We start from the raw sequence: 18,961 nt of genomic DNA, 5'->3' as shown, positions 1-18,961 counted from the left end.
AGGGTGCAGGAGGATGGATGCTCAATGCCTGGCAGGGCAGAACCCAAATGCCCTGCCACATATCCTCTACACTTGGCACCTTCTCCACCCCGCAGCACCTTGCACCCCACAGGACGGCCCCAGTGTGACCTCAGATGGCCTCAACACCAGACATCTAGTGCCCGGATGTCCAGCTGGTTCTGGGGCTGAGATGGGGAGGGGCAAGCCAGGATCCCTGTCTATAAAGAGACCAGGTGGCAGTCCACAGCCACTGCACAGGAGGCGGCGGACAGTGACCATCGAGGAGGTGGAAAAGTTGGCGTGAGCATGGGAGGACTCCCATCAAGGGACAGGGTACAGGATTGTGGCTATTGCCCAAGGGGCTAGTTTGAAGGGTGACAGGGGGATCTGAGTTAGGAGGCAGAGGCTATGGGCACTCACTGGCCAAACAACGCTGGGTTTGGCTAATGGGAGGCAGCCACCAGGCTAAGACCAGTTTGCAGCCTTCAGGCACAAAAGCACAGTGGGGTGGAGGAATTCCTACAGGAATCCTGGAGGGCTTCCTGTAGGAAATCAGCTTTGAACCTGACTCTGGCAGTAGAAGAGGGCATTGGGAGGACGCTGGCAGAAGAAGGGGCAGGAGAGACGTGTCCACCTCTCACCACCTCCACCTGGTGGAGGCCTCCCTGGCACGGGGCTCCCTTCCCATGCACCAGCCTGGCAGGGCTGCCCGAGCCATTCCCTTCCTGCCCCTGGCAGGGCCTAGCGGCGTCTGTGCGTTTAATGAAACCGTCTGGCTGTGATACCATCAGCTCCAAGCTCGGCAGAGAACCTCTCCCCGGTTCCAGTAAAGGAAAGAGGGCGCGTTCCGATAAATAAAACCATATTAGAGAGCCAGCGAAAAAGCCCCTTTTGTTCCCACCCCCTGTGCTTCCCAATGCTTTATTTTTATAAGCACGGGGGCCCCAGACCGAACGCGTTTACACAGAGATCACAATTGCACATTGTGGCGGCCGGCACGCTCTATTGGTGTTGGCAGCACCCCCCACGCTGGCCCCCGAGCAGGCGACTCCTTCCAGCAGCCCCATCAGCGCAGGCAATGAGCTCAGCACGGGGGAAGGGAGGGGGCGGCTTTCAAACAAAAATCACCCAGACCCACACGCGCGCCCCGCCCGCCCAGGGGAGGAAAAAACACACAACAAAGGCATTGTAAGGAGCGGGCCTGGAGGCCTGGGGCCTCAGACACTGGGCTACTGTGTGCCGGGCCCTGGCCTCTCCCCACACAAGGCCCAGCCCCTCGACAAAAGAGAAACAAGGGGGGCTGGGGTGTTGCTGAAGCAAGGTGGTCAGATGAAGGGAAGCCAGACAGACGCACAGACACAAGCCTCTTCCAGGAAAGCCAGGAGGAGGGAGAGGCAGGTCTCAGGAGGGGAGGGCAGGGGAGAGGCCGGCTCTTCCCAGGGCCACGCTGGTAGGTAAGGGCTAGCATCAACCTCCAGCCTCACCTGCCAAGCCGCACGGAGATCCCCCTGAGGCGGAAGCTGGATTGGAGCTCTGGAGGACCACAGGCTGTCCAGGGAGCTCCAGCCAAGAACACACAAGGGTTCTACAGGAATTCAACACCGTGGGAGGCCCCAGACAGCTGACTGCTGGACCTGCAGCCCTGTGCCCCAATCTCTGCGACATTCCTGGAGCTCCGAGGAGGACCCTTCTCCAGTCACAATACACTCCCTCCAACAGCTCAGACCACCAGGGTGAGGGACAGGACAGGAGGCGTTGTACCCCTTGTGAGAAAAAGGGGCTTTGCCTCAGAAAGACTAAGTCTCCAGTGCCTGCTCACACATGCCTGGGACCAGACTCCCTGACTCCAAGTCAGTGCTCCTTCTTCCTGTCATGATCAGGGTAAAAGGCCCCTTAAGACAGGGTGGAGTAGATTGCTAGTAAGCAAGGCAATGCAAAGAAAAACTACAATACAGCAGTATTTTTCGTATAAAATTAAGAAAATTTTGTTTAGATTTATAAAACCCAGCGTTGGTGAATAGCTGATGAAATAGGTATTCTCCTTTATTGCTGGAAGCAATTCAACAACCCTTTAGGAAAGCAATTGGGCCGTATGCCCTGAACAACATAAAACTGTTTACACCCCGTTTCCCATATTCCTGGGAATCATCCAAATTAACCAAAAAGCTAACATATGAACCAAGATGTTCACTCCAGCATTATTTGCAATCCATCACTCGTTCAATACACAGTTATTGACTGACCAGCACATGGTAGATAAGCACAGTGCTTTGAATATGAAGGCGCATGAGACATGCTCCAGACTCTTAAGATCATGACTGCTGCTTAGAAATGGTAACTAAACATCAATTATAACCCAAGTGATGTGCAGCTTCCTAGCAAAGTGTTCAAGGCACTAGGGGTTGCAGTAGGCTGTGGAGCCCGGTGGCCTCAAGTCAATACTTCCAAAGGAGGCCTTCCCAAGTGTCAAGAATAAGGAGGTAACGAAGACAGACCAAGGAGAAGGGGGCATCCAGGCACCCAGGACAGCATGGGCAAGCCTGTCTGCAGCAAGGAAGGGAGCTCCCCGGGCGGCAGGAACAGAGGACGAAGGAGAAGGCAGGCGGGCAGACCACAGACGGTGCCAGATTCACACCGAGCTAGCTGGATTGGATCCTGTCGATCACCGCTTCCCAAAATATGCTCTAAGCAAGGCGAGTTCTCGGGGGAACGAAGGAAGCTTGAACAAGTTGCACGGGCTCCTTTCCTGCAGCCACCCCAGAGCCTTCGGTGCCACTGTGCACTGTAAATGGCTAAGCGTGCAGTGTTTCCCAGCCTCTCTCACTCAGGAACCCTTTTTAAGTGGAGCGTTTCACAAGCCTCCAGTGCACCTTGGAAAATAGCTTCTTAAGCTCATCGGGAGAATTCCCCCAGCCAGAGCCAAACTTAACAGAAAGCTGTGCTTCAGAAGAGGGGGGTGGGCTGTGACTGGAGTCCAGACAGAGGAAGCCCACAAGCAAGGACTCCTCAGCCCCACTCAGGACAGAGTCTGGACCTGGGGGGCCCACAGAGGTGACCTGAGCCAGGGGGCAGCCGTCGTTCAGCAGACCTCACTGTGGCCTGGCCTGGCATCAACACCCCTCAGGACCACCCAACTAGCATGTGACCTCCCAGGAACCATGAGGCCAGCAAAGAGAGCACTGGACTCTCTACTTTGTTGGCAGACACCCCACCCCCATAAATTAATAACTTGGCATTTGATCCACAAGCCTCTCATTTTCTTCACTAACCAAGCCCGGCCCCTGAGCCCACTGACCCACGACACTTGCAAGGAGGAATTTCTGGGGCCTGAATCCAAGGGTGGTGCCCTGGACTATGAGCTGCCCAGGGGTCCTCCATCGTGGTGGCAGCTCTGGAAGCAGAGCTTGTGGCTCCCTCAAACCACACGGGTGGTTCCAGGCTTGGGGAGAAAGCAGAGAAGAACTCCCTGGAGTATAAGTGGGCAAAGGAAACGGTGTCCTCCCCAGGCCTCTTTGAGAAATATCCGTCCACAGTGATGAGCAACTCAGCTCTGAGCACTGGTTAGAGCCACACTGCTGCCCATGACGCATGGCATTAAGGACGTGTGGTTTCTAGGTCTGGAGTCCTATCTTCTCCATTCTAAATAGATCCAGTTTAAGTCCAGATGCTCACCCAGCAGTGGCAACCCTATCCCAATGTAAGTCATTTGAAGTAAGCATCAGTTCACATTTTTTATACCTAATCACTACCTTGGCCACACACACTCATAACCACACAAACACAGGCCACACACACCCTTCCAGGGGTCCAGAGGATATGTGCCGGCCCTCCAGGCAAATCCCACTGAGGCAAAATCCTCAGCCTCCCTGCACGGCAATATCGCCACAAGCTCCCTCCCCACCTGAGTTCAGTGTCACTCAAGTGTTTCCTGGGCAATTCCTGTATGTCCCCCACACCTTCGGCCAAGGAGAAGGAAACAAACACAGCACCAACCTTGGGGCAGTCCCAAGGCCATACCACAAGGGACAAGCAGAGGTCACAGCCCAGAGCCACGGGAGCCCGCACCGGGAGAAAAGCCGGAGGGCTTCCCAAGGAGGGCCGTCACGGCCTCAGACACCAGCAGACCGGCTGGAAGGTGGGACCAGTGACACACTCTGCCGCACTGGACCCTCCCCCAGCCCCAGACATGCCTGATCCACACAGGAGTTTCCTCTGAGAAATGCCAGCCGGTGGCCGTGCACAGCCTCCAGCCGCCAGCCACCCCAGGGTCAGTTCCAGGGGAGAAACTGCTTTGGTTTAGGGTTTGGGAGTGAAAATAAACACTCTGGGTTTTATAGGTTCACCCGTGTTGGCTGCTGTTTTCCTTTCCAGCAGCTGCTCAATCAGGCCTTTCATTCAGAAGCAGTGGCCTCCGAGGAAGCCCTGGGCAGTGCCCTCAAAGCTCAAGGGATGTTTATTTGGGGGCGGGGGTGGAGCTAGGATGGAAAGTGTGACGTCTCCTGCGGGCGGTACCAGGCTGACCCTGCCTGCGGTCCCCAGAGGTGCAGGTCCCCCAGGGGAGCTCCCCTCCTACACGTCTGCCACAGTATGGCCCACGGAGAAGGGGTCCTCCACCTGCACCCCACTTCACTCCTCCCACACCTGCACCCCCACCTCTCACACTCTCCCCTGAAGGAAGAGGAAGCAAGACGGAATTAGGCCACTTCTCTTTTCCTCAGGGTAGGTGCTGAGTGTCAGAAAGCATCCTGGCCGCGGTTCCCAGGAAACCGCAGTGGCAGAGATCGGCCTCCCACCTGCCAACGCCCCTGCACTGCGCTTGCACACTCTCTCAGCACCCCGAACCCAAAGCACAGAAGAGAAATGGCTCCATCCACCCCACGTCCAGCTGCACGGAGCTAGAGAAAAGGCCACTGAGAGGAGAGGAAGGTGAGGAGGTACCGCTGCCGGGGAGGAACTAGGGTCGCTCCCCAGGCTGGGGAGGAGCAAGACCTGGAAAGGGGCATGGATGGGTGGCTGTGAGCTGAGTGCCAGTCTATGAACAGAAGGCCACTCTCCCAGAGGAGCTCAGTTCACCCAACTAAGCACCAAGCGTTTGGAAGCGGGGCACATCACTTGTCAGCTATTTCAGCTCAGGCAATTTAGTTAACCTACCCGAGTCTCAAGTTCCTGGTTGGTAAAATGGGGATGTTAAATGCCTACTTCATAGAAGAGTTGTAAGGGTTATATGAAATAACACCAGTAAAGTGCCTGGGTTCAGAGTAAGCAGTCAGTGTTAGTTCTTTAGCGCTACAGGTTCAAGGTAAGTCAAGGTCTCTTCCTTGAGGAGCTCAGGGTCATGGAGGGAAGAATGTGGCAGAGACACATGGCAACTGATCTGTGCAGGGGGCAAGGGCTCTGGGAGAGGCGCTGGCAAGGTCCTAACCAAGTACTGACGGGGGGACAACCAGCTCGGCTTGGGGAAGGGTCAGAGGGCATGTGGGCTGGGTCTTGAAAGATGAGTGGGAGTTCACTGGACCAAGAATAGGGAGGGACTGTGTTCCAGGCACTGACACAATGGCCAGAAACGTGGAAGAGCCAGACAACTTTGACAAGAGTCGGCGCAGCCAGAGCCTAGGGGAGACAGACCTAGGAAAAGATGAAACTGGCGAGGTCCACAGGGTCAGATCACAAAGGAGTTGTCCAGTAGGCTAAAGAGTTCTGGATTTATGTGTTGTGAAAGTGAAAATGTTAGTCACTAAGTTGTGTCTGACTCTTTGTGACCCCATGGACTGTAGCCTACCAGGCTCCCCTGTCCATGGAATTCTCCAGGCAAATTCTTGCCTGGAGCGGGTTGCCATGCCCTCCATCAGGGGATCTTTCTGACTCGGGGATCGCACCCAGGTCTCCCACATTGCAGGCAGATTCTTTACCATCTGAGCCACCAGGGAAGAAGCCCATTTGTATGTTAGGATCTGTTTGAAATCAGGGGAGTGACAGGACCAGATCTGTCTGGCGTGGTGTGGAAAGTCACAGGGAGGCCAGGAAATGACCAGCGTGCTCAGATAAAAGGGCATGGCCAGTGCGCGACAGCAGCCACAGTGCTGGACAGGAGGGAACAGTCTCCGAGACTCGGGAGCCAGAATCAACAGAGCTGGGCACCTGCTTGTTTCCAGCCTGATGGGCAGTACAGGCACATCGAAGCGATGCCAGGACCAAGGGAGGAAGTAAAGGGGGGCCTGGATCTGGGGGAAGGGGGCCCAAGGAGTTCGTTTGGAACCAGATGAATTGCGGTGACTGAGTCTTCCAGAGGAGACACTGAAAATACAGCTGGGTATAAGGGGCTTCTAGAAACTGAAGACCTGGAAGTTTCCCTGACATGAGCAGTTCCTGGGTTGGTAGGGGGACCCTAGTGTCCAAAGAAGAGAACACACGGAACTTCTCGGGGGCATCAGGCTCAGGGGGCAGTGAAGTGGTTAGCAGGAACAGGTAGAGCAGAAAGCTGCAGGCGACCAGGAAAGAGGGGTGTCCCAGGGCCAAGGCCAGAGGGGCTCTCAGGGGGCGACAGTCAGTACAGCCAAACCCCACAGAGGGATCAAGGAGGCCCCTGCAACCCAGAGACACAGTGGGCTTACAGCAGCCCCTAACTCCACAAACCGAACAGACACAGCGCCCACCCTCGATCAGGGGAAGCCCAGGCCACGTTCCCTGTGGGCCGAAGGCCCTACGACTCTGTTCCCAGCTCTCAGTTCCTGGCCCCTGGCTCTCCCCACTCCCCCCACCTACCGGAAAAAGAGTCCTTGTCCATTGCAGGCAGATCCCGGGCCTGGTACATGTAGCAGCGTAGATGGTAGCGGTTCCCATCTGCACCAGAGAAGAAACAGATGCCGAGTGAGGGGCTGCGGGTGACAGGATCTGGGGCTGGAGGATGGAACGTGTCTCTAGGAAAGCAGTGGACAGGGGGGCTGGACGATAGACTACGCGTGCTAGGCTCTCAGGATCAGGAGAGCAGACCACAGCCCAAAGGCGGAGCCGCAGAACAATGAGTCCTGGGCCCTGGTGAGCACTAGGGAGGGGCAGGGAAGGGGGAAGGGGTCAAATGAACCACAGGGACGGCCAGAATGCACCGCGCCTTGAACGCTGGACTTCAGGCTCAGCGTTGACACATACACCACACATGGACACACACACGACACTGACCCAGCAACACAGACGCAGCGCTTCGCAGCCCCTGCACATACACCTGACCACGTAACCCACACAACCAGGGGCGTGAGAGGGACCCATCCGTGCCACCCCCGCAGATGCCTCCAAGCATCACTTACAGTCAAAGATGCAGGAAATCGTGGGTCTGTTCACACCAAAACTCAAGGTGGAGACGGACACGGAATCTTCACTCCTGTCATCCACCACGCCACCCTGGGGACACAGAGCTGGTCACAGCAGATTCTGACCCCAGAGGCTGGGGGTGGTGGGGAGACCGGCTCAGATAGTCAGGTCTCCGGGGTCCTTTAGACAAGGCTCTAAAGCGCTAATTTCCCTCCAGATCCCACTGTCGAGTCCACAGGGAAAAGTCTCTCCCTTTCTAGCAGAGACTAGACAAGCCAGAAGGGGGTTTTGAGTTGTTCCAGCCCAAGAGGTTAGAGTTTGATAGGAAGAAGGACTCAGGGGCTCTCCGGGGTGGGGGTGGGAGTGGGGTGGAATCCATCGGGGGTCTGCCCAGGGTGAGGGGTTATGGGGAGCCCAAGTCTGGAGGGCCTCAAACAGCATCTGTCCTCCCCTGCCTGGACACAGGGCTGGTGTGGGGACACACAGACACGCAGCTGGGTCCCCAGCTCTGCAGAGAAGCTGTGCTGTGTCTTCTCATCTCTTACCAGCTCCCACTGGGCTGAGGGTCAGAGGAGCCGAGCCTGGGGACAAGGGCATGGTGGGGGGTGGGGGCATCTACACTCAGGCTCAGAAGCTCTGCATCAAGCTAGATGCCCAGTCCCCGCCCCTGTCCTCGGTGACCACGGGGCCATAAATCGCCTTCCCTGGACCACACGGCCCGGTGCCCTGCATCCCTCCACCACCGCCTCTGCCACATGGCAGCCCCTCCTCGAGGATGAGCCCCAGCAGGAGTCAAGGCCCCCGGAAAAAAAACAGGAAACGTGCCCATCACACAGCAACCCGCCCTTCCAGACCTGGCCTTCTAGGACACCAGTTCCACCAGCCTCTCATGGCAGGAGCCCAGCAGAAGGGCCAGGGAGAGCTGGGCAGCCTTCCTCTGCCACCCGCTCCCTCTGCATGGCCCTTCCCCTCTCCCCACACTGTCATCCGCCCCAGCCCCTCTTCCCAACACCCAAGCACGCCCACCCTTGAAAGAAAACCCAGCCTCCCTTCCCATGGCCTTTTCAACCCACCCAGGCCCACCCAGAGTAGCCACTCCCCAAGGCCTTTCTGCTGGGCCACACTGCCCTCTACCTAGCAGCAGCCAGCTCCCAGGAATCTCGACCTCTCCCCAGGCCCTGCAGCTACACCCCCACCCACACCTCCAAATACAAGAAGCGCGGCCACTGACGTGCTCCTCCTCTCCAAACCATGCCCACCCTCAGGGCCTAGCTTCAGGCCCCTGGTCCAAGAAGCCTCCCTGGATACCTGTCCCCTTCAATCATGTCCTACCCTTTGTGACCCCATGGACTGTAGCCCACCCGGCTCCTCTGTCCATGGAATTCTCCAGGCAAGAATACTGGAGTGGGTTGCCATTTCCTTCTCCAGGGGATCTTCCTGACTCAACCCAGGGATCAAACCTGGGTCTCCTACACTACAGCCAGATTCTTTACCATCTAAGCCACCAGGGAAGCCCCAGGTATCTGTAAGCGTGGGAGAGTTCTGCAGTGTCTGTCTCATGGGGCTGCCTGATTGTTAAGAAGATGAATTATATGCTGTGTTGGCACACAACTTGGCACGTAATAAATCAATAAATATTTGCTATTAATGATCTTATGAGAGAAATGAAGCGTGGGGTGGGGTGAGGGGAGAAGTCATAAACTATGAAGTCAGTAATTATGCTCAGGGGTGGTATTCATATATCCTGTATTTGGTCAAAATTATTCCAGGAGTGGGAAAAGTGGGCATTTCAGCACAAAGCCACCATCCTGGGCAGAAATCAAAATCAGTGAGTCAAGCAGTCTCTCTCTATACACACAGACACACACACACACATGCACACACATGCACACACACACAGGAGAGCAGGGAGGGGTGTCACACAGCACACACGTGAGAACCCCAAAGCCACCACACTCACAGTCCTCGTTCTTGACAGGCGTGAGCCCGGCCCCGCCACCCTTGCCAAGTCCAACAGCTAATGGGTCTGGTAACAGGGTCTAAAAGGCCACAGGTGGGACCCGACTCGGGGCCCATCAGGTGCAGGGACACCCAGGAGAGCAGGCCAGGAAGCCAGGAACAGGGTGTGACCAGCCCCCAGGTGCCACAGGGCTCAGTGCCCCCAGCAGCTCATACCCCTTGGGGTGGTGGCGGGGGGAGGTCTGGAGGGATTCTGTAGCCCCTCATCTCAGCCAGCCACACACACATTCGCACTCCACTCACAAGTAGGGCGCTGAGGGGAGTGTCAGGAGGGAAGCCACCTCTGGCAGCCACAGGCCCCATGAGTCCTCTCCCCCCGGGGGCTGCAAGGGCCACCATGCCCCACTGAATGGCCTGTGCCTGGGGCTTTGGCAGCACTTTCTGGGTCTCCGTCCAAAGGCACAGCTGCCTGCCTATGATGAAAGAAAGCATCCTCCTCCCTGGGGTTTCCACGAAGGCCAGGCCAGGTGCCTCAGAAGCAGCTCAGTCCTGGCCCACGGCAGCCCTGGCACCAACGGTGACACCCTTCAGAGGCAGAACCGCGTTTCTCCAGATATGGCCCTCTCGCTGCCGAGGCGCCGCCACCCGCCCAGCCTCCAGAAGGGGCCCGCGGCTGTCCACCCCGGTCCACAGGGCCTCTGTCCACCCCCACCTGCTGCCAAGGGTGGGAAGAAGCTGGGAGAACCAGGGCGACAGACACACCTTGAGCCGGGCTGAGGGGCCCCTGCTAAGCTCAGTGGCCCCCGAGGAGCTCCAGTCCTGAAGTCAGCCTGATTTTCACACTGGGCACAATTCTACCCACACAGCAGCCAGTGTCTTTACGTCCTCCAGCCCCATGACCCACCTGGGGCACCTGGGCTCTTCACGCGTCCCCTTCAGACCCTGGGAGCAGAGTAGGGGCCAGCCCTCCTCCCAGTCTGGCTGCAGCCTCTTGCACTGAGTCTGCCGCGGTCAGGACAGTCACTCCCAAAGGCCCAGAGCCCTGCTGCCTCCACGCGCAAACCACCCCCAGGGCCCCCTTCCCACCCCAGGCCTCTTGCACAGTGATTCCTCTGCTCTACTCTTTCCCTGCCTGTCTCCTCAGATGTCCAGTCTCACCTCCAAGGTCACCTTGCTGGGAGTTGGGCGCCTCCCAGATGCTCCCAGGGGCTCCCACAGAACCCTTACTACATATACCACCTTCCATTGTAAAGTTCTATTTTCCTTCTCTGCTCCTCTCACAGAGAGCTCTGGGCAGTTCCCACCGTGTACCCAGCAGGACCCTCACCCACAGTGGCGCTCAGGGGTAACTGGAGGAAGGGTGAAGGGATGAAGGAAAGAGCACACACCTTTCTGGGGAGAGCTGACGATGAAGGCCAGCCCACCGCCCAGGTCAGGGGATCAACCTGCGCACTAACACAGGTAATCCAACGTCACGCTTTTTCCACTTGGAAGAGTACTTTCGGCTTTCACGTGTGGACGTGCACAGCTCACATTCAGGGAATTTCTCTCAAAGCAAACCATGCAGCCTCATGAAAAGCTGGTTTGGGAACTTCTGGGAAGCATCTCCCGCCCGCCTGCCCTCCCCTCTGACATTCCGCTTGTGTTTATTAAACACGTGCTTTGTGCCAGGTCTTTCCCACATTCCAGCTGAAAAAGAGGTACTGCTGCTTGTGGAGACATCAAATGTCAGCTCCCCAGAGAGGCCACCCCATCCAAATGTCAAAAGCCACGCTCACAGCCACACCATCACACACCCAGCCCACACACCCCAACCCCACAAAACAGCCCTCCACTCTCTTCTTCAGCTCTCCTTTTCCTCACAGCACTCACCACCCTGCATGTTGCTATATGAACATTTTTGTTTCCTGTCTCTCCAGGCTGTAGAATCCAGGCTTCACAAGGGCACTGCTGCGTCCCCAGAGCCTGCTACAACACCCAGCATGGAGAAGCCCTCAGCAAACATTTACTGATCAAGGAATAAAATCCAGGCTTGAGCCCCCATCTCCTATCTCATAACCACCTGTTTTCTGGAGAGAATTATTTGGGGCTAAAGAAAATTTCTGGGTGGAGACTGATTTGAGGGATGGATACCCTGAGACAGCAATGGTGTCGGGAGAGAGGAGAAGCGAAGACCAGTGGAGGTTCAGCAGAGATGACCCAAGCTGCCACCCTTGGCATCCATCCTCACCTCAGAATCCTGCCAACACCTTACCACCTCACAACAGGGATTGTCACTGTTCTGTCCTCAACGCAGGCAAACTACGGCACACACAAGCAACCACCGTGCGGCAGAAGAGCGCCCTGCAGCTCCCTGACACTGCAGTGCCCGTGCGCAGAGCAGACCATCAGGGCAACTCACTCACTTTACAGACCCTGAAGCTCGACATCAAGAACATCAGGCTGTCAGCCCCTGGGCATCGAGCTGCATGTCACACACTGGAAGGTGGGGGGAAGGTGCCTGGAGCTCACCACGCGGGTCAGAGGAGGCAGCTGGGGATGCCACCGGAAAGTCCAGTTCCTGGAACTGATTCCTCACCGTGAAGTGGCCATCGTGGAAACACTCACCTCGATGGGCTACTGAGGCAAATGCAGGGGTTTCCAGTCTTGGCACTGCTGACATTTGGGGCTGCATAACTCTTTGTTATGGGGGCCGTCCTGTGCATTGGATGTTTAGCAGCATCCCTGGAAGCTACATATTAGATGCCCATAGCTGCCCCCAGCTCTCTGCTGTAATCACCAAAAATATCTCCGGACACTGTCAAATATCCCCTAGGGGTAGGTGTGGGATATAAATTGTCCTCAGCTGAGAGCCACTGGTGGAAATTAAATGAAATGTACCCGTGGCCCTGGACAGGTACCTGGCACATAATCAGATTCAGCGGTGCCAGTTTCACTCTTCCATCTCACCAGTCTCACGCTAAGCAATACCTCCCCCCTCTTAATCCCAGTCCTCTGAACCCTTTAACTCTGGAATCCACCACCATCCCCCTGCCACAGGGCCTTGGCACTGGCTGTGCTCACCACCTGGAATGCCCTCCAGACAAGCTAACTTGAGTTCTTTCCTCAGCTCAGTCTTCAGAGGCCTGGACACTTCCTAGACTACTGCCCTGCCTTCGTCAGCAGCCCCTGCCCAGATTCTCCAGACATCTCTGCTGCATGCGTCCGTCCATGTGTGTAAGTGAGGCACGCACATTTCTTCATCCCCCGGCACCCAGCCCAGCGTCTGGCACTTAGTAGCATCCAGCGAAGACTTATCACACGAGTCACCAGCATCCCCACCCTAAGGTATGTGCACAGCGCTCAGGTCTACGGTCCCAGGAAAAGGGAAAGAAACTGCATCAGACAGCACCTCACACTTTCCTGGCGCTCAGAGTCAGATGTCACCCGACAAAGAGCAGGATGTAGGCTCACTTACTCCCCAGAAGGGGCCATTTGTAGGACGGAATGGAACAGAGTGGGCCCCCTGTTCAGGAAGGCTTCCAGGAGGAGGAGAAAAAAGAAGGGTGCTGAACAGAGGGAACAGCAGCATGCTGAAGGCCTGACCCCCCGCCCCCAAGATCAGGGAAGACTTGGCTACAGGAGCGAGGCCAGGGCAGGGCAACGTCGGGAGAAGCAGGGCTGGCTTCCTCGTGCTCTCACTAGGACGGAACCCTGAGCAGAGCCAGGCTGCAGGGGCGGCTGACGGTCTGGTTTCCACCCGCCCACCTTCACCCCCACTCCACACTGACACTCTTCCCCAGGCCAGGCCCGGGGCATTGGGTTTCCCACAGTCACATTCCTGCCTCCATAGCTCATGCCGATGTGACTCCCGGGCTGGCGCTGGCAGCCACGCGGTCTGTGGCCACGCACTCGGTCTTGGGGCTAGCTGTGGGAGGGAGCCTGCTGTTCACCCAGGGACTGGGCGGCCTCCAGCCCGCGGCTGCCCCGCTGGCGGCCACGGCTCCCTGGAGGTGCCTGGGCTCAGGAGGGTGAGGAACTCTCCTTCCCAGGTGTACCCGGCTCCTTCAGGCCACCCCCCGAGCCAGGGGCCAAGCCCACCTCCTCTGCTGAAGGCGGACATGCCGGGACCCCGGCCACCACACCAGGAGGAGGTGGGGAGGTTCTCCGGAAACAAGCAGCCTAGGAAAGGGCCTCCTTGACCCACCTAAAGGGGATCCAAGACCAAGCGCCAGACCACTGGTGTTTCTGAAAGTCTTTCTGCACGTGGGCTATCACACACATGCCTCCTTCCTCTGACAGCACTCACACCCCACACAGGGCCCAGAGGTCTGGTTCAGGATTCGTAAAGTGGAGGCAGGGAGGAGCAGAAGGGGCCAGAGTCAAGGTGGATGCCGCAGAAAGACATAAGCTGAGCAGCAGGGCTCAGTGAGTGGGGGACAGAAGCACAGAAGCCTCGCTCACGTGGTCAGGAAACGGTGGAACCCCCCAGGTGGCTCCAGGGCCCCCAGGGAGACCCTGCTCCAGCAGAATCACGCATGTGCGCTTCAAGGGCAGCCGCACACCACCCCCGCCTTATGCGAAGGACTCAGTTCCTCTGTAGGATGGCCAAAGAGACAGGAAGCGTGCTGCGATGGGGAGCCCCCATCCTTTGCTTTAAGTAGACAGGATCAGGAAACCCTCGAGAGGAGCAGGCGCTGGAGCCGGCTGGCACGACTCAGGAGAGATCATTAAATCTCCGGCCATTCGCAAGCCATTTGTTAAACACAGCCATTTGTAAAAATTAAATCATAGGAACGTGTAACTTCAGAAATTTTTTTTAAAAGAAAGGTAATAAATCCTCAAACTCATCACTTCCAAATTACCCCACGACCTTTGTGAACCTGCTCCTGACGTGCTTTCCATCTAGTGCGTCTGTGAGGTGGAAACTCTGGATGAGCGCTGTGTGACGGTGAGCTGTGCCTGTCTCCTCCCATACCCACGTTCTGTGCCTTCACACTGATACCTTGACACTGGCCTTGGCACGGATAGTTACACCATATCGGCAAATGCTACAGACAGAGCTGGATTTGTTCTCTGAATGTTTTTCCAGAGAGCCAGTTGTAAAACAGACAGGCCTCAGGTGACCCGCCAGAATCTCTTCTTCACCCTGGGCTCTGCTGGGACAGGCAAACAACAAATGGCGATACAGAGAAGAGTGTGCTAAGCCCTGTACAACCCCACCATTATCCGCAAGACTACTCCATAAGATTCAGTGAAGAAGAATTACTACTTGAGGAAATACCACCCAAAGAATCATTGCCTGTTTCCTCTGTGCCTCAGTTTGCTGCTCTGTAAAATGGGAGCGCTGATAAATACCTACCTCTTAGGACTGTCAGGAGGCCTAAATGAGATAGCACATGAACAGGGCAGAGGGCACTGCCTGAACAGTTGTTCAGCTTTGTCCATACAGGGCCCGAAGGCTCTGCTGCAGCCCCTCAGTGGCTGCGGGGGCAGGACGACGGCCACAGACCACGCGCACAAGGACGAGCGTGGCTGTGCTAACACAGCCTTGTCCACGCCAACAGGCAGAGAGCCGGACTGGGCCAGCGGGCCACCGTTTGCCTGCGCCTGCTCTTTAGGGGAGGTGGTTATTTTCTGTGCTGTTACCACCTCCATAAGTTAAGTGAGAAAACTGAGGCCTGGAGATTCACGTGTTCCTCCGGGTCACCTGGGAAATTCGCTGGCAGAGCCCAGGATCTCCCGGGACCCCCTCAGGGCTCCTCCCAGCTCCTGCTTTCCTATCAGAACTCAGCACCTGAGCAGGGATCTGGGTAGGATGGGACTAAGTGCCAAGTCAGGCCCTGGGGAGTCCATACCCGTGTCCCTGCCCAGGCTGCCTGGCCCCAGCTTCCAGGGAAACCCCACACAGGCCCACAGGCCAGGCCAGAGGAGAAGAACCCTGTAAAAGAGGAAGCTCTGGAACACACAGCCCTCCCTTCCCAATCAGGGCTGATTGCAACCTTAAGTGGAATAGCAGGCAAGTGTGCAACCCCATTTAATTTACAGCTGGAGCCAGGGCTTGAAAGCAGCTGTGAAACTCCTTACAAAGCTACTGGCTGGCCCCCCGGGAACTTGAGAGTGGAATTAGGAAACCTGGAGAATCCACAATGCCACGTGTGGGCTGGCGCGAGTGTCTGTGTCTGTGTGTACGTGTGTGTCCCTCCGGGCTTTCCAGGTCTCTGAAGTCTGCAGAGCACACTCAAATGGGTATTAGGCCATGCCAGAGTGCCTCCGTAGTCAGGACAACTGTACATCCTGGTTGGCCTGGAATGGTCTGAGCTTAGCCTGTTTTCCAGCATGAATTTTAAGTCTCTAGATCAGACAATGGGCTTCCCAGGTCACGCTAGTGGTAAAGAACCCTCCTGCCAATACAGGAGATATAAAAGATACAGGTTCTATCCCTGGGTCGGGAAGATCCCCTGGAGGAGGGCATGGCAACCCACTCCAGTGTTCTTGCCTGGAGAATCCCCATGGACAGAGGAGCCTGGCAGGCTACAGTCTACAAGGTCGCAAAGAGTCGGATACGATTGCAGCAACTTAGCATGCATGCAGTCCAGATCTTAAATTATAAGGTCACCCTAGCAACTGCGGACGCAGACCCTCACGCATGCATAATGGCACACATGGGGGACACCTGTCACATTCACCCCACTGTAACACCCAGTCCAGGCTCGCCTCCGTGCTGACGTTCTGTCTCAGGTCCATGGACACACACGTTTCAGCAGACACACTCAGGCTTCAGCATCCAGCTCGTGAGCAAGGTAGACCCGAAGTCCGTGTACTTAGAGGATTCACTCAAGTGGTCCTTCTATGCAGGGAGCCAGCAGCCCTCAAATCGCCCCATAGCACAATACCAGGTGTGACAAGTGCTCCACGAGGACATTCAAGAGAAACAGAGACACCTTCCAATGGCCCACACACCCAGCCAGGGGCCTTGGCCACTTAGTAAGGCCAAGGCCTCTCACCTCCCTGGAACTGCCCTTGCTCAAAGTACCCACTCTAGGAAGCATGCCTAGGTGCCCTGCACATGACGCCAGATTTCATCCGGGTCCAGAGATGGGCCTTGCCCTCCCCACCCACATCTGACCTCCTTTTCAGCCAGTTCAAACCCCAAATTACTCCTCTCTGGCACCAACCTCTCCCTGACCCTCTTCCTAGCATTTCCAACTCCCCAGCTGCCCTTCTCTGCCCCTGACTGGGGCTGGGGATTCCTGCCTCTATGGGTCCTCCGCACTTCAGGTCAGGACCCATAGAGACAGGGCCCTGCCAACCAATTGGAGGCTTCATGGCTGGAGTCAGTGGTGCCAACTGCCCAGGGAGGGCACGCTGCCCGGCTATAAGATGAGGAGGGAGCTGCACCCTGCCCAGGAAGTTCCCTGGGACCCCACTCAAGGGTCCTCTATAGGGGAGGACTTCGTGCCTTAACAGCAGTGGGGAGATGAACCTGGGAAGCCTGCTGTTCTGGCCTTGGTTCTAGAACTGACCCACGCCGTGCTGCAGGGCAAACGCCTTCTCAGGCCCCAGTTTCTTCTGGGGTCACATTAGGGCTCAGAGTTCTAGAGCTGCGCTATCCAACAGAACTTTCTATAAAGACGGAACTGTTCTATACTGTCCAGTGGTAGCCACTAGCCAGGCATGGCAGTTGAGTTCTTGAAATGTGGCCAGAGTGACTGGCGAGCTGAATTTTCTTATTTTAATCACTTTAAATGTAAATTTAAAGAGCCACACCTGGCTATTAGCGTAGTTCCGGAACCTCGGTCTTCCCAACCATAAAATGGGTATAATCATAAAATCCAGCCTTCTGGGGTCACTGTGAGGATGAAATGAGACAATGAACATATAGCTCTCAACCTGGTCTTTGGCACAAGGCAAAACAGATTTTAGTAATTTTTACTCTCTTTGAGATCCTAGCTTTTCTTGAGAACTGGAGAAAACCATAGGCCTCACCCTTACCCAACACAGACATACACACTGCACACACCATATACATCCATACACACCACACACGGGCTTACACTTCGGACACACGTGCACATAGATCACATGTGCACACTCACAGCTCTGCACCCAATGTCAAGCACCCAGGTGGAGAGTGCTTCCGAACACGTAAGTTCCTTCCAGCCCTAAAATTCTCCCGGGCTGAGGAGCGCACTAGCCGAACCTGCATCTCCTCCTCCCTGCCCAGGCTCAGGCATCTCAGAAAACCCTTCTAGACTCTGCAGGCGGAGCACAGAGACAGGGCTCTGGAAAAATCCTCGCGCAAGGAGGGCAGGCCCAGGGCAAGGGCCACAGGACGGATTCTGTGAGCTCATCCCCAGCAGCCGTCACCAGGGTTCTCAGAGAAGCCGGTGGCGTCGGGAGGGGGTGACTGGGTCGGAGCCGGCGGTGGCGGTGGCGGCGGCAGCGAGGGGTGTGGGGCGAGGAGAGGGAGGCTGGATGGAACACGCTATAATAGCAGCTTTGTACTCTGCTTCCCAGCTCCCTGGGAACGCCAGGAAGATTATGAAACCCGGTGTCTTTGGGAATGCCAGGATATTAGCTGGAAAAAGAATAATACGAAAATAAAATAATGCTCGCGATGGAGACAGCAGACGATTAGCAGACAGAGGCAGGGCCTCCCGCTCCGCAGAGGGAGCCAGGCTTGGCCCCGGCAGAAGGCTTCAGGGAAAGGCTGCCCGTGCTAATGAGCAGACAGGGCCTGCCTTCCAGCGAGACGTCTTCAGGAGCGGAGCTGGCAAGTGAGGCCCGGCCTGCTGGTGGACTCATGGGCCAGGGGACAGGCGGTAGGAGGCAAGGGGGCGCCATAGGCCTGGCCCTTGGGCCCAGACATCCAGAAATGTCAGATTACCAGCAAGGCCACCTGGCCACCACCCACAGTCCTAGATTCCTCCAAGCTCTGCCTCCCCAGGGCCTCCTCTAAGAAGCTCCCCTCATTAGACGCTGTCACTCTGGAATGACTCTCAGTCTGTACTTCAAAGATGCAGATTCTGTTGGGCTTATTTGCATTCAGATGTGAATATCCCTCTTCCTAATCAGACAGGGGTTTCCTATGAGCCCGGTCCATCAGGTGGATCACTAGAAGAAAAGATCACCTTCTCCCACGAAGAAACAGGGAGGACATGTCACCTTTCCCTGCCTCCCTCTCTAGGACCCTGGCCACACACCTTCAGCCCGGAAGAGACAGCTCCCCTCCCCCAGAGGGGCATTCAGTCAAGTAGGGGGCCGATGTGACTGCATCCCTCATCTTCAGCTGCTATGCAGCTGACATCCCGGCTACTCAAAGACAGTCCTGAGATCAGCATCCCTGGAGGCCTGTTAGAAATGAAGACTCTCGAGCCCCACTCAGACATCAGATCAAAAGTGTGCATTTTAACAAGATCCCTAGATGGGTCCTAAGTTCATTAAAACTGAGAAACACTTCTTTACATGGGTTACGACTTCGTTCCTTACAAGAACCCGTGGATGTAGTGATTTTCGCAAGTAAGGTAACAGAGTCGCTAAAGAGACAAGTAATCTATCCATAGTGGAAGCAGAGGAAGCAGCATTCAAACCAAACCAGCGCCATTTGGAAGCCTCACCCACCCACTTCCACACTCCTGCCAAGGGAAGCAGCAGGCATCAGTGACCAGTGGGCAAAGGCCAGTACCTGGAACAATTAGATTGGTCCTGACGTCCA

At 56.2% G+C, this 18,961-nt stretch overlaps 1 protein-coding gene across 22 annotated transcripts in view; it reads right to left on the bottom strand.

The window, feature by feature from the left end:
- DYSF (dysferlin) overlaps window positions 1–18,961 on the bottom strand; it is a 225,552-nt gene that overhangs the window by 86,218 nt on the left and 120,373 nt on the right. For all 22 annotated transcript variants that reach the window (XM_042246330.1, XM_060412345.1, XM_004006065.5 and 19 more), the window contains 2 exons: window positions 7,302–7,395; window positions 6,763–6,840 (listed from right to left, as the gene is read on the bottom strand). In XM_042246330.1, the coding sequence (XP_042102264.1) occupies window positions 6,763–6,840; window positions 7,302–7,395 (172 nt within the window). The remainder of the gene's footprint in view (window positions 1–6,762; window positions 6,841–7,301; window positions 7,396–18,961) is intronic.

Source organism: Ovis aries, chromosome 3 (genome assembly GCF_016772045.2).
Source record: "Ovis aries strain OAR_USU_Benz2616 breed Rambouillet chromosome 3, ARS-UI_Ramb_v3.0, whole genome shotgun sequence".
Lineage (NCBI taxonomy): Eukaryota > Metazoa > Chordata > Mammalia > Artiodactyla > Bovidae > Ovis > Ovis aries.
This window is presented reverse-complemented; position numbering and strand designations above follow the sequence as displayed.